This window comes from Strix uralensis, chromosome 7 (assembly GCF_047716275.1).
Source record: "Strix uralensis isolate ZFMK-TIS-50842 chromosome 7, bStrUra1, whole genome shotgun sequence".
NCBI classification, from domain to species: Eukaryota; Metazoa; Chordata; class Aves; order Strigiformes; family Strigidae; genus Strix; species Strix uralensis.
Genome location: NC_133978.1, coordinates 5,898,644 through 5,914,088, shown reverse-complemented (window position 1 = coordinate 5,914,088; position 15,445 = coordinate 5,898,644). Strand labels below are relative to the sequence as shown.

The following is a 15,445-nucleotide window of genomic DNA, read 5'->3' as shown; positions in this document are numbered from 1 at the left end:
GCCGCCCTCCCGCCATGGCGGAGCCCTCACGGTGAAGGCTCAGGGCTGGGCACGCGCGCCACCGCCTCGCGGCCGCGGGGCATGCCGGGTCCCAGGGCCGCGGGGCATGCCGGGCCTTGTAGTCTGGCGACGGAGACGGCCGCCTATTGGCTGCCGGGAGCGGCCCGGCCCCGCCCCCGTTACCGGGGCAGTGGGCGGCCTCTGTTTCTGTCACACAGTGTCCGGGCGACGGCGTGGCGTGCGGCGGCGCGGCTGCCGGCGAGCGGAGATGCCTGAAGCCAGCCGGTTTAGCGCTAGCAGCGGGGCCGAGTCGGATCCCGAGTGCCCTATGGAGTGCGAGTCAGCCCTGGAGAGCAGCCGGCGGCGGCGCAAGGTACCGGGGAGGGCGCTGGGGCCTCCCGCGGCTGGGTACGGCCTGGCCGGGCCGCGCCGCGCCGCGCCGCCTCGCCGGCACGCTGGGGCTCGTATCCGGCGGGTCTTGCCTCGGGTCGCGCTCCCCCCTTCCACCCCGGCCCGGTGGCGTGGGCCGGAGCGGGTTTGCGCGGCGTGGCCACGGGACGTGCCGGGCCGGCCACGTGCGCGGCGGTGGGGCCTCCCGGGAGGCCGGCGGGCTGCACGGCCTGTGGCGCCGGGCCCCGCCTCGTGTCGGGCCGGCCCCGCCGGGGGCGGTGGTGGGCCTGCTGGGCAGGCGTGTGGCCAGCCTCGGCGCGCAGCGGCCCGGGGAGCGCTTTCGGGTGCAGCCGCCGGGGGAAAAAGTCCCGAAAATGAAGGCCCGGGTGTCTCGTGGTCAGGAAAACGCCCCTTGGCGGCAGCTGCGCCGGGGCAGGGAGGGGTCTGCTGCTTTATACGAGCCCCCCCCGGCAATAACTAGAGCGTAAGACAGTTTTAACAGTTCTGCAACGTCTTTTCTGTTTCATGCTGCTTGGATCATGTGCGTGTTTTCTCATTGACCGCTGTGTTGCTGTGTGCCTTACCAGAAGGAGAAAAAAGAGAAGAAATCTAAACGCCGTGAGAAATCTCAGAAGAGAAAGACTCAGACGGAGGAAAGTGAGCAGTCGGAGAATGAAGTTGATTCCCCGAAAGTCAAGAAATCGAGGGCTCAAGTTAAACAAAATGGTGATATGAGAGAAGAAAGCCCGGAGAACGCGAAATTATCTTCCTTAAATGCGAAATCCACCCACAAAAAACGTCACAGTAACTCTAGTGAAACATCAAGTGGTGATGGTGACAGTGAACAAGAGCAGGTAAAACTAACGACTTATTTGGTTATAGTGATGTGCTTAGCTTTCAACTCCTGGGTTGCAACAAGGTTAAATTTAGAACAGATTATCTTTTTTTTTTCTCCCTGTCAGCGGAAAGACTGCTATAAATTTTCAGGGTTTAAAGCTACTTGGACTGTCCCTTCTGTCGATTATTTGCAAAAAATTTAAATTATGAAAGTCCTAAAGTTCTAGATCATGGTTTTCCTCACTTCATCAGTCCAGTACTGTGGTAGCTGTTGGCAGACGGACAAACTGCAGTGAGATAGTGTTTTGATATGATTCAGCATCATTAGATATGATTATAATTGCCAGAGATATAGTTTAGTTGACTTCTTTTTGGTATTAGGAGTACTTCTCTAGTGAAATGAAGAATTACTTGATTTTTAGTGGGAAAAAAGTTAATGTATTATGTTCTTATGTATCATCTTATTAAATAGTAATTGTTAATGTGAGAAAATGGTCCTTAATGTAATCAAATCTCACATTGTAGCAGTTTTGTAAGTCTTTTTAAGCCTTTCTGTAAGAATGTTTTTATTTTGTTTAACTATTTCTATTTTATTTAGGTTCCTTTAAAATGGCTTGACATAAACCACATTTTTTTTGAAGGGAAACCTATCTTCTTGTACCTAGGATTTGTTTTGAAAAGTCTTTTTACCTGTATGTTCTGCTGTTGCTTGGTTTTGTTTCTTCTTCCAATTGATGCTTCACAAAGCATCCAGGGTTTCCCTGGTTTCCAGGGTTAGCATTCTTTCCTCACTCTTAGCATTTTAGTCACTGTGCTGTTAAAACATATATGAAACGCATGATGAAGTAGGTGTGTTTCTACATTGTAATGTTATTCTTTTGGGGATCCATTTCTGTATCTGTAAATCACTGTGCTGTATTAATTGGGAAGTAGGAAACAGGCTAGATATCAAGCCTGATTCTTGCATATTACAACATACCTGTTAGACCATTAGTAATTATTTAAAATAGAATGTTAAAATTTAATTAAGAGCTTTCAGAGTTTTGATTTGGGTGTTTTGCATTTATAGAGTTATGCCATTAGATATGAAACAGTCTTGAATTACAGATCACTTTTGTCTACCTTTGAAATAAGATATTAAGTAAAACAAGGCTCTTTAGCTGCAGTTGTGATACTGTCACTGAAAATTTGACCCTTGGGTATGACACCAGTGCCTATGCCATTACCTTGAATTTTCTGATGGTCGTGTGATGTTCACATGGAATGTTATCTGATTTATTGTTTACCTAACAGGAAATGACTGAAGAACAGAAAGAGGGTGCTTTCTCCAATTTTTCGATTTCCAAAGGGACTGTTCAGCTTCTTCAAGGTAAATTTCTTGGCATGATGTGACCGCAAAAAGTGAATTATCTCTATCATGTGTTTTTATACTCAACATATTCAATCAGTGAGCTTGGAGATGTGCTCTGCTTGTGTGTATGCAAGCATGGATGCTATACAGAAGGCACATTGATTACCTACTCTAAATGCAGCTTTGAACATAGACTTTTCTGTTTGCAGTATTGCCTTTAATCAATCAGCCTTTATGGTAGAATTTTAAATGACAAGCTCAAAAAAATAAAATAATTCTGTGGGAGGATTTTTCAATTAAAAGTTATTTTGGTGTGTGTAAAGGAAGACCAGTTATATTTAGTATCTTTGACATTAGTTTGTACATGACTTAGTATGAATTAAGAGAAGAATAGAAGTGGTTTTAATATGTTTTATCTGAAAGGAAGAGATTTTCATAGATAGGTGGGGAGTATTCCATAAATAAAGCCACAGTACTTGAAGGCTTTCATTAAAGGCTAGTAACTTCAGCTGTCCCAGCTAGCACTATGTCTGGTGGTATGAAGTGGGGGAGAGTAAAGTGGACAGTCCCAGGGCACTCTTTACAGATGACCTCTGTGATTAAATAACTCAGTGGAGGTGATGATACAGTCCTGATTTACTTTAGAGTTGATGGAAGTTCTGCTTGGGATAATTTCCTCTGAAGAGCATGCAAGAACACTTGTAAAATGATAATAATTAAGGAATTCTGTTGAAATAATTTCCTCTGAAGAGCATGCAAGAACACTTGTAAAATGATAATAATTAAGGAATTCTGTTGAAATTGTCACAGCTCGAGGAGTGACATACCTGTTCCCAGTGCAAGTGAAGACCTTTGACCCAGTATATTCTGGTAAAGATGTCATTGCTCAAGCACGAACTGGAACAGGGAAAACATTCTCTTTTGCTATTCCCTTAATTGAAAAGCTTCAGGGAGACTCACAGGAAAGAAGAAGAGGCCGTTCACCAAAGGTAACTTATGCATAGTTAGAATGCTGATTTTGCTTTGTTTTATGTCAGAGTGATTCAGATTTTTAGCCCTCTGGAAAAGTTCTTCAAGTTTGTGCAGGTATAAGCTAACCCACATTAAAGATTATTTGAAAGCTGTTTTCGTTGTGCTTTGCCTGCATCCTGTGCTGCCTCACCCTCTGATCAGGAGTAAAGAGCACAATAGCTCTATCCACTCGTCAGTTCCTTTTTCTGCTTACAGGGAGACCGGAACTACAGGTGTTTGACATGTTGCTATTTAATTTTGTTCAGTCACCTTACCTGTTCAGGTCCAGTGGTTACTGGACACTTGTTTTTCTCCCAGATTAGTAGCAGATTAGTGACTTTTTCTGATTGATAAAAGCTGTCCACTTAACTGTGTTTGTTTAAACATGTAAATAGTGGGAGGTTTTAAAAACAGACTTAGTTTTCACTAGGGCCACCACCAGGTATTCCAGCTTCTGCTCCAGAGAACACAGATTCATTATGAGCTGTCTGCACAGGGAATACCATGTATGTTTTTTCACCAAATTCTTATGATGCCCTTCAAAACTAGGTAGGCAAAGCTTATCATATGCCCGTTAATAGTGGATTATTTTTTTTTATCAGTTTATTCTATCTTGCCACCCATCTCATAGATTACCTGAAACTCATTCCAAAACTAGTAGTACCTCTTCTATTTGTGTCTGTCCATCATGTTGGCTGTCTGACTGAAATGCTGGCTCTAGATTTGGCACAGTCTTGCGGAGAAGGGAAAGCTTTCTTTGATGGAGTCACAAGTCTTAAAAGGATTTCAGGCCCATACCATAGTACACTACTACTTTCTTTGTGTTTCAATGTTGAAAGAAGTAACAGGATAAGGATTTTAAGGTTCTTTTGTCGAGCCACTGGTGCCAGGTTTGAGAGCATTACTGCAATCACATGTTAAAAACTAAATTAGTTAAAACTCCTAGCTAGTAGCTTGCCCATCACTTGTGGTGAAGCCTGTATATTGGAAGAGAGGATGGTTCCTTCTGCGGGGATGTCAGCACAGGCTCCAGAACCATGCTGAACACCAGCTTTGCAGACTGAACATATGTTTCCCTGAGTCACAGGGAAGCTGAGAGACAGTTGATATCTCTTTCTTACACCTTCTTGCAGGACTGTGAAACATTACCGAGCATGTGTAAAAACATTTGATTACCCAAATCCTTCAGTCTTGTGCTCAAACAGCATATGTGCATGTAGAAGAAAACTTGTAGCTAATCTGTTCAAGAGCTAAAGTTAAATAAGATACCTCCTGTCTATCTCATTTAAAAAGAAGTTAGCCTGCCTAGATGAACATGTGCTGAAGATTAGTGATTTTTACAAGAGACAAGCAGTGTGTTTCTCTAATCTTTGCTTAGATAACTATTTAAACCTGATTTAAAAAAAAAAAATGATGTAGATGGTCAGACCTAAACTAGTGATAAGTCTGGCGGTTTCTTGGCAGAAGCCATGCTGAGAGAACATGTTTGTCTGTCTTCTGTCTAGGTATTAGTTCTTTGTCCAACAAGAGAGCTGGCAAACCAGGTTGCCAAAGATTTCAAGGACATCACAAGACAACTAACAGTAGCCTGTTTTTATGGAGGAACTCCATATAATGGACAAAGTAAGTGACACTTATCACTAATAACTGAAATGTCAATTGACTGACATATTTGAGAAATGCAGTTGGGTCCTTCCAAACACACACTTTTAACTCAAGAACTGGAGAGTATTCATGGGGAATTCCGCAGCTCAAAATGTATCTTCTTATGGTGAGAAATAATCATATTATTACAATATCTCAATTATATTCTTGGTGTTCCTTGTTTACTCACATACTTTAAATTAAAGTAAAAGAGATTGTAATGTGCGTATACAGAGCATTTGGGTTTAGATTCTTGTAAAGATTTCTATTTTCTTTTAAAAATGTTTAGTCGTGGAGCTGGGTTTGGGGTTTTTTTGTGTGATATGGGATATCTAGAGGATTTGTAAAGTGGAGAAGGATTTCTTCATTGCGACAGTGTAATTTACTGTCTTGATGGTTGTAAACAAGGCAAATGAGAGTGGGAATGAGAATAAGCTCTTTCATCGTAATATATCTTGAGACATTAGGGATGTTTGGTTTTTTTCCTGCAGAACTTTAGGAGGAGGTGATCTCAGTAATTTGGATGGTCAAATAAATGAAGAGTTTTTTACATTTCCAATTAAGGTAGACAATTTGGAAAGAGCTAACTTTTTCCAAAGTATGTTAAAAGAAGCTCTTTGTTTGACACTTTATTTAACTCATGGGTAGAGGAAAGGGAGATGGGAAATCTTTTTTCCTTCAGGAAGAGCAGTAGAACTTCTACCTTACCAATTTTGGCTTTTTTTTTCCCCCAACTTTTTTCCTCCCATTCATCATTGGTTCTCACTTCCATTTGTAAGGAATGTACTTATGAATGGTTTAAGAAGCTGTTTCATTATTACTTACCTACCATGTGTTTTTTATGTAGAGAATGCTCCATAGTTCACTGCTAACTCCTCTTCTGCTCTTTCCTGTTTATCAGTTGATCTCATGAGAAGTGGCATTGACATTTTGGTTGGGACACCTGGTCGAATCAAAGACCATCTTCAGAGTGGCAAGCTGGACCTTACCAAGGTCAAACATGTTGTACTTGATGAAGTTGACCAGATGCTGGACATGGGATTTGCTGAACAAGTGGAAGACATTTTACGAGTTGCATACAAGAAGGGTAATCTCAATATTTAAACAAATAGTAGGAAATGTTAGTAATAATTTAGTCCGTTAAAATTCAGGTATGTTTTTCTGAAAGCCGCAAGATGGCTTTGTTTAGAAATGACTGAATACTATATATTGTAGGAAACGTACTGTGACATTACATGAGGAAGTGTTGTGAAAGTGGGAATCATTCAGAGGACCTTTGCAAAGCTTAAAATCCAATACCTAGGGATCTGTAGATAACTTTAACACCTATCTATAAGTTGTACTTGGACTTCTTCCAGTTAAATGGAATTAGAAGCCTTTTACCCTTTTCACAGCTTGAAAATAGATTTGATTTTTGGTCGTAACAGCTTTTTTCCTATTTTTGAAAATATTTAGACTTTCCAGAGTATTTTTTCTCCAGATGTTGGTAATGCATAAATTTACAAAGCAGAATTTCCTTCTTTATTTTATATACTGATATTTGACATCATATTTTTAATAATGCATGTAATCAACTTGTATACATCTGTAAGTTGAAACATATGAGGTTTGTGAAACATTGTTCTGTGTTTTAAGATTCTGAAGACAATCCGCAGACACTGCTGTTTTCTGCAACTTGCCCACATTGGGTGTATGATGTGGCTAGGAAGTACATGAAGTCTAGATATGAACAGATTGACCTTATTGGGAAAAGAACTCAAAAGGCTGCTACAACAGTAGAAGTGAGTAATCTATCTAATGTGGAATGTTTTCAGGCCTTTTCCCTTTTCCTTTATGCTACGAATGGTCATCCCATCCTAAGGTACATTATCAGAATGATGTTGAAAGTTGTTTTTGTAATTATTTTTATAAGTATAAGGCACATTACAGCTAGTCAGAGTGTTTCTAGGTTTAGGATCCGTCTGTCTCTTCTCACAGCATCCTGTAACCATATAGACATCTCGGGTAGAGTGAGGATTCAGTTATCAGTTAGTTTTGTTGGTTTTCAGAGAAAAGCAGTATCTGGATTTATCCAAGTTGGAAACAAAAGGCACACATTAACATCAACCTGGCTCTTTTAAATCATCATAGCCATCACAGCCGAATTCTGTATTCTGTATACGGGAGATTTTTTCCAGGCTTCCTGTGGGTATCTCACCTCAGCAGTAAATACCATAGCAAGGAATACAGTACATATATGCTGAAGCCTGAATTAGTTATCTTTACTTGGTAAAATAAGATACTGTTTCTGCCTAAGTACTGCTTAGCGGTTACTTTTGACAGATCAGTTGGACACATTATAATTGTATCAGTGGGATTGAAAGAATGTTAACCTTGTGCTTGAAAAAAGCTTTTAACGCACTGTATTTATTTGTTTCGCTTTACCTGACAAAGTTTTAGTTGACAGAACTGTGACAAAATCTTGCACCCCTGACTGTCCTCCACATAAATGATATAACATCTCCTGGGGGTTTTTTTCCTTGCTTTAAAAAAGGGATTTGTACACTGTCATCTTTTTTTTTCCTCTTACTGTAATTATTTTGCTTAATATTAATTGTGGTGGGCAGAAGAGCCTTATGGATTTTATATGTTCCAGGAATGTGAGTTAGCATATTTTGCCCATCAGGAAACTGTGTAACTCTTTAGTATTTCTGGATTTTACAGTTTCAAATGTATTAAAAAAGAGTCTTACGTTTTTATGTAAGCTAAACACTGGAATTCTTTTCCATAGCATTTGGCTATAGAGTGTCACTGGTCGCAGAGAGCTGCGGTTATTGGAGATGTCATTCAGGTCTACAGTGGCAGCCATGGGAGGACCATTGTCTTTTGCGAGACCAAAAAGGAGGCAAATGAACTGGCTCTGAATGCTTCAATCAAACAGGTATCATCTGTATTAAGTAACAAAACCTGTCAGAGGTGTATCAACTCTGTTTTAAAGGGAAGCTTTAAAAATGGTTAAGGCAAGTGGTCAGATAGTGCAGCTTAGTCCTGAAGACTATAATGCTGTAAACTTTCAACCAGTTTGGGTTTTTTTAAAAGGTTCTTTTTGGCAGTTTTGAAACTAACAGATACTGCGCTACAAAGAATTTTTTCCTTAAAAGAAGAGCTCTCGTTGACATTAAATGAAACAGTTGTGAATTAATTTTTCTGTAGATTGTGCTGTCTTGGATTAAAAAATGGTGGTAGACTTACTAGGATAACGGGTCATGATACTAGAATAGCAGTTATTGAGCTGAGATGCTGACATTAATTAGTGTTGTTGGGGGGCAGTTGGGGTTTAGAGCTGTAATATAACAGAGGCTATATTTGTGTTTTCATCAAGATGTTCATTAGCTGTTATGAAGACCTTAAAGATGTATACACAGAAAGAATTCGATGTGCCATCTCTTGTGAATGACCTCTAGTGTATTCCTGAGGTTTGTGGTATGGCACACGCTAGCACTGGTGGAAAATGAACATGTTGATGTAATGGTGCAATGTCTACGATGTGTAGCGACACTGGCACTGCATGGTTGGTTTTGGTGGTGGTATCACAGCAACTACTTTTTCTGTATGTGTTTTCATCGAGGAGATGGGTTATGTCTAGAAAGCAGTACAGCACTATGTCCTTAGGGAAAGGAGAAGCTTTTTGATCTGCTACAACCGTGTTCAGGAGTGTTTCTCCTATGCTCCTAGATCACCTCAGTAACAGCTAAACCTGAACGTGGCACCTTATCCTATGTTACTGGTGGTGTTAGGGATATCAAATCTTGCATGGGCTATACAGAACTCTGATCTTGGTAGGTAAGAGAAGGAAATTACTTGGATGCTTCAGTTTTAGCATTTTAATACTTGCTAACAGAATATATGCCTATTCCATTAACCAGCTGAAGTAAATCCAAAACTGTCTGAAAAAGAGTTTTTTTTGAATTCTGTGCTGACCCTAGCATTGTGTTAGTATTTCTTCAAATCATTCTCTGTTTACATGTGGAAAATCTGGTAGCCATCTACAGGCAAGCTGTGAAATGTGAAGTGGAGGAAAAAAACAATTTTTGTATGGTACTTGTTATTGCTGTGATACACAAGGACTTTCAGAATGTTTGGATTAAAACAAAATTATCTTTGAAGCTGTAGTTAATTTTTTTTTTTAGGACCCCCTTATATTTTAATCCTTTAATTGGTAGTGGAGGAAATTAGTATATTAAGGAGAATTAAGAAGCAATATTATTTTGGAAAAGATGTCTAAATGAATACTAAGAAGGCCTAAGAAAATTGTTAAGGACTATTTTGAAACAGCTAAGCCTTGTATAGATGGTGTGGATGGCAGGTTAGGGCATAGTTGTGTTCGTAGGTCACAGTAATTCGAGGTGCAGATAAGCCACATGTTGTGATTCTGTTTTCCTACCTTTGTTAAAGATCTTTGAGGTATATGAATAAGAAGTACTGAGTAAATATTGTAAGACACCTAAATTATAAACTCTGGTAATTCAGTTCTGTATCTTGCCATATGGTATCAAATACCAAGATATTGTACCCCAGACTAGCATAAAATGGAGCACTGCCTTGGATTTTGGTACAGTCCTGTAATCATACTGTTTTTCAGGATTGCCAGTCATTGCATGGTGACATTCCTCAGAAACAAAGAGAGATCACACTGAAAGGTTTTAGAAATGGTACCTTTAAAGTTCTGGTTGCAACCAACGTCGCTGCCCGTGGTTTAGATATACCTGAAGTTGACCTGGTTGTACAAAGTTCACCACCAAAGGTAGGAGATGGTTATGTTGGGTGTCTTGTAATAATTTGTAGTCTTGTTTTCAAGTAGTAGATGTTATCAGGTGATGGTATTCACCACACAAACTTTATCAGCATTGCATTTAAGGGTAAGAAATGTCCTGATAGAAGGTAGTTTCTTAGAGGATTTTTTCAGAGTGCTTCAGTCTCCAGTATGTTTAAAGATGGTCTCCTTAAAATGCCTTCCTTTAAGGCTGTTCAAAGCCTCTCCCTTCAAGGCTGTGTGTGATCATTGCAAGTCTGGAAGCAGTGAGAAGTCAAGAAAGGCTGTTTGTCTTGCAAGAACAATTCATTAAGTAGGGGCATATATGAGGAGGGGACCCCAACAGTGAGAACATTGGCTGAAGTTAAGAGAGTTTAAAAGAAACAAGATAATTTTTCAGTGAATTTGCTATTAATATCTCAGTAATCATGCTCAAGTTAATGTGCAGGAGGGTGAGTGGGATTGTTACAGAGGTATACATGCTCAAAATGTTATCTCATATTCTCTGTGGTGATGCCAAAACAAGACTTAGTTGCTTCATGAGCATGGTTCTGGCTTTCAAACTATGATTTTTAGAGGGTTATGGAAAAGCTTATTTGTTTGCCTTTAGTGAAACAGTGGTTTGTAATTTAATTCTCTGATGCAATTATTGTGTATTTTTCATGCTTAATTGTAATAGCTTCTACTAAATTATGTGAATACAATGAATTGATTAAATTGCAGTAAATTACATAAGGGTATTTATTTTGAAGGATGTGGAGTCCTATATCCATCGTTCTGGACGCACAGGTCGAGCTGGACGAACTGGAATCTGTATCTGTTTTTACCAGCGAAAGGAAGAACATCAGTTAAGATATGTGGAACAAAAAGCGGTAAAGTATAGTTTTCTTCTAATCATGAACAATGAAATGTAATGTGTTAGGGTAGCATCTAAAATCTTCCTGTTTTGTTTAATACTTCAGTTACAAAATAGAGCTTATAAAGCATCCAGTTGAGGTTCAGTTACTTAGCAGAGTTTGGGTACGGTGTCAGTTACTGTGGAGCAGGGAGCGTGCTGCAGATTCTCATGCCCACGCTTTTTCAGCAAATGCCAGTAAGATTGTACCTGTGGAAATGGGAAAAAATAAGTAGGATTTCAGTTTAGTGTTCACCCTGGCTTGTCATCTGATCAGTGATTTGCATGTGTGTAGCTTTACCGAGAGCTGTTACTTCCATTTTTGCACTTTGTGCACTGTTCCATATGGTTTTCTCGCCAATTAAGTATTCAGTTGGGATGAGATGGTTTAGTCTCGGCACATAAAACTCAAACTTACATTTAGAAAGGCTGTATAATTGTAAATCAAAGTAAATCAGACTAAAATTAATATTTTAAAATTTGTAAATTTGTAGGTCTTTTTTTCCCCTGGAATCTGCTGAAATGGTCTCTGTTTATTTCAGTTTAAGGTCACTGAATCATTTAAACTGACCTGGTACATAAAAGGCTTTTAAGTGTTACCCATTTCCCTGCAAGCTTAACCTTGTAATTTTCACTAGCAAAAGTTGGGAGTTAAAAGGTGAAAAGAAGAAGAAAAGTGATAGATTTAAATGCTTGCTTCATTGGAGTCCAGTAGTGTTTCTTTATAACTGTATTATTTATGGTCTACAACCTTCATCTGTATTTTGCTTTTTAAATTTCAGGGCATTACATTCAAGCGTGTTGGTGTTCCTACTGCAACAGATATAATAAAAGCTTCCAGCAAAGATGCCATCAGGTGTGTTCGGTGACTCAAGCCCTGTTGTATCTTCCTGTCTTCCTAGTTCAGATGGGCTGTCTGGGTAGCTCATTGCTGTCTCTCTGAACGGATCAGTATTAAAGTCTTGGACTGCTGTTTTTCTTGTATTCCAGAGCCTAGTAAATACTAGTGTATAATGCTTTGTTGGTTTGGTTTTGGTTTTTTGTTTTTTTTTTTTTTTCTTTAATTACTTAGGTGTCTGGATTCTGTTCCTGAAACTGCTATTGAGTATTTCAGAGAATCTGCTCGGTTGTTAATACAAGAAAAGGGACCAGTTAATGCTCTGGCTGCAGCTCTAGCCCATATTTCAGGTGCTACTTCCATTGAACAGCGCTCCCTGCTGAACTCGGATGCGGTAAGGCTGGATGGCTCAACATTTGTCTTGAATCTGAAAAAAACCCAACACACCTCTGTGATGTTTAAATAGAGAATTATTTGTCTCCTAATGATTTTGTTTATGGGAACTGTACTTAAGCCACTAGGAACTACTGATTTAGTTAAAAGCAAGAATATAGTGACTATAAATATACTTGCTCTTCCATAACAGTATCCACTTGAAAACTTAGTTTATAAACTGTAAATTAGCAGGTTTCTTGTGTCTGATAGATGTGCTGAAGTTTCTTCCTCTGACTGAATGGAGCATGCCCACTTTCTGCTCTTTAGGGATTTGTGACAATGATACTACGCTGCTCTGAAGAAATAAACAATATGAGCTATGCTTGGCGAAGACTGCGAGATCTGTTGGGTGATGATGTTGATAGGAAAGTGAACAGAATGTGTTTCCTCAAGGGAAAAATGGTAAGCTTTTTTTGTATCTTTGCTGCTGAGCTTTTCTGATTGTAGCCTTTTCTCAGCAATTGTCAGGGGAGATATTTGGTCTTTTTTTTCCCCACATTCCAGGCTCTGTTGATAAGGACATAACTCTGGTAGAAGCATGGGCCTCAGTCTGTTTTATTAGGGCTCAGGCATCTCAGGGGCTTAGGGCTCTGCTTGACACTTCAGAACAGATGTTGAATGAACTTTTATGTAGAGATTTGTATTAAAGCATTAAGATTGGTGTGAGTGCAGGTAGAACGGGTGCCTTTTGGAGGTACCAAAAGAAGAGAGATGTAAATGTGGCAGATGTTGATGGCACCTAGTTTAGCAAATCATCAAAATCACAGCACATCTATATGCCAATACTGAGAATACCCAGACTTGGTAAACTAGAAAGCTCTCAACAAGGGACAACCTACAGTTGAACAACAGTTCAAAGACTCTTTTTTTTTTTTTCTTCAAATAAAAACAGTTCTTGTCCTAAGTGTTGTGTGTATTCTCTTCTACATTCCCTCTCTGTGTAAAAGTTAACCTGCATGTCTTGCCGTATGAATTTCACACGTAGTTCACAAGGTTTCTTATCCAGACCATTCTGATGTTAAGTTTGACTTGAGGACACTTTTTTTATGTCAGTGAACTGTTTTTACTATTTCCGTGCCTGAAATTTTTTCTTAGTGCATCATTCGCGCATGATATTTGATATTGCGTTAATTGCTAAGATTTGTTTTATTGTCCTTGCCTCTGTCTCTTCACAGCATGGTTCTGTATTTGATGTGTGGAACACTGTCTATGGATGGTTTTCCCTACATCAGATTTGTAATTCTCAGTTTCCAAATTGCTCATTCAGACAAAGAATAGCTTTTTAACATGTGAATTATGTATTATACTTAACCATTCAAGTAGTTTAACTTCAGATTTCTAGTCTGAACCTAGATACTCACTTTACTGGCTGCATAAAATTTACAGAAGACCACATTTTAGGATGGAAGAGGGTTGTAAGCTGTAAAGAGCTGTTAAAGAGCCAAGAAAATATGAATTGGAAATACTGGCTATGCAGAGGAAAGAAAAATGTATATTTGAGGAAAATGTTAAGAAAGTGGAAGTATTGGTGTTCTGAGAAATACTGATGCAGCTTTCTCAATGTTCAAAGACTTTGAAGTATCTTAAATCTCTATTAAAAAATGTAAATGTAAACCTGTTTGTTCTAGTACATAGATTTGTAGGCTCTATTTTTTTTTTAATTGCAGTCAATTAAAAGGCCATTAACATTTTTCTCTCTTTTCAGGGTGTGTGCTTTGATATTCCTGCAGCAGACCTAAAGGAAATAGAGGTACGTTCAGTGAAATTCCTGGTTATAGCAGACTGTAGATGAAATTGGCTGGACTGGGTTAGGCAGAAAACATTATGTAGCCTGTATCCTGCCTTTCCTAGTGGCAAAAGGGATGGCTTTGAAGGAACTAGAGAAGAAACTTACAGTGTTCCTTTCCTAATGTATTCCCATCTCCAAAAATCTGTAGCTTGAAACTTTTGCTCTGAGAAGAGTGGTGGTGTGTACAACCCACCCCTTGTTACTGCTGTCGGATTAATCTTTGTAGGAAATGAGTTTCGTTACGCTATAAAATCAGCTTTTTTTTTTCTATTCCCCACCCCCCATTCATTTCAGCGAGAATTCTCTCCACAGAAAAGCGAATTCTAGGTTTTTGCTTGGCAGAAGTAGTATTCCCATGCCAAAATTCCTTAGACTTCCAATGTTTCTTTCAGGTATTTTTCCCTTAGTGCATCTCTATACCCTCATGTCCTAGCATTCATTCACAGGATCCTAAATCAATGTTTGGCTCTGGATTAGAGGAGAATTGAGGGGAGGGTGTGAATTTGTGATCAGTAATAATTTTAGTGGTATTCTTAGTAAATGAAAGCTGGGGAAAGAGTTTACTGATGAGGCTGCTCTGTAAAGCTGTTGAGTGGGTTTCCACTCTGTTCTGTAGGATCTGAGGTGTACTCAGACAGCTGTAGCTCTTACGCTTAAAATTTTGAAACCAGTATTGACCACTTTAGTTAGAAACTTGAATCCCCTATACTGGCTCACAATTTTGCCTTTTCAGTTGAGCAGATGTAGGAATTATGAAATACCCTGTATTTGCATTCCTAGAATTTAACTTGCTATGTCTGACTTTATTTCAATAGGCAAGATGGGAAGATTCAAAACAATGGCGTTTGTGCGTGGCGACTGAATTACCTGAGTTAGTAGAATCACAGCGAGGAGGTGGCAACGGAGGAGGAAATGGCCGAAGCTTCTCAAGCTCCAGGAACGGGCGGCGTGGTAGCTCTGGTAGAAACAGATTCAGAAGCAGAGGCCAGAAACGAAGTTTTGACAGAGCATTTGATCGTTAACTTCAACCGTGCACAGTGGGACTGCAGTATTTTATATTATGTTAAAATAGGCTATTCCTCTGTGTTTGTACCACTTGGAAAAATCTGTCATTCAGATTTTTTTTTTTCTCAGTACTACTTTGGTCATAAAGAAGATCCTGTTCACTTTAAAAAACACAAAAAAAATACTATTGTTTCCTTTCTTTCTTGTATTTCCATTTCAACAGTAAGACTGAAATCTTTATTCCAGAACATGACTGTCCCATTCAAAATTGTAGCCTGGCTCACTGTATAATATATAGATCTTCACTGCCGGTCAAACCTGTACATTTTCCAGAAAAATAAAATATTATTTTACAAGTTCATATCGTACATTAGAAGGTTTTACAAGTGCACGTGTTGGGCGAAGGTGAGCGGTGTAGTTTGAGTACAGGTGGGGTATATTTTTTATGACAGGGGAGG

The 15,445-nt window shown here is 39.4% G+C and overlaps 1 protein-coding gene across 1 annotated transcript; it reads left to right on the top strand.

Moving 5' to 3' along the window:
* The first annotated feature begins 227 nt into the window (after positions 1-227).
* Positions 228-15,348, top strand: LOC141945760 (nucleolar RNA helicase 2-like). Its single transcript, XM_074874259.1, has 15 exons — positions 228-373; positions 978-1,244; positions 2,521-2,596; positions 3,389-3,567; positions 5,095-5,212; positions 6,135-6,320; positions 6,869-7,014; positions 8,004-8,153; positions 9,855-10,016; positions 10,778-10,897; positions 11,703-11,776; positions 11,993-12,152; positions 12,461-12,595; positions 13,899-13,943; positions 14,798-15,348. The coding sequence occupies exons 1-15, from the start codon at positions 269-271 to the stop codon at positions 15,002-15,004; spliced, it is 2,130 nt and encodes a 709-aa protein (XP_074730360.1). The 5' UTR covers positions 228-268; the 3' UTR covers positions 15,005-15,348.
* Positions 15,349-15,445: the final 97 nt, after the last annotated feature.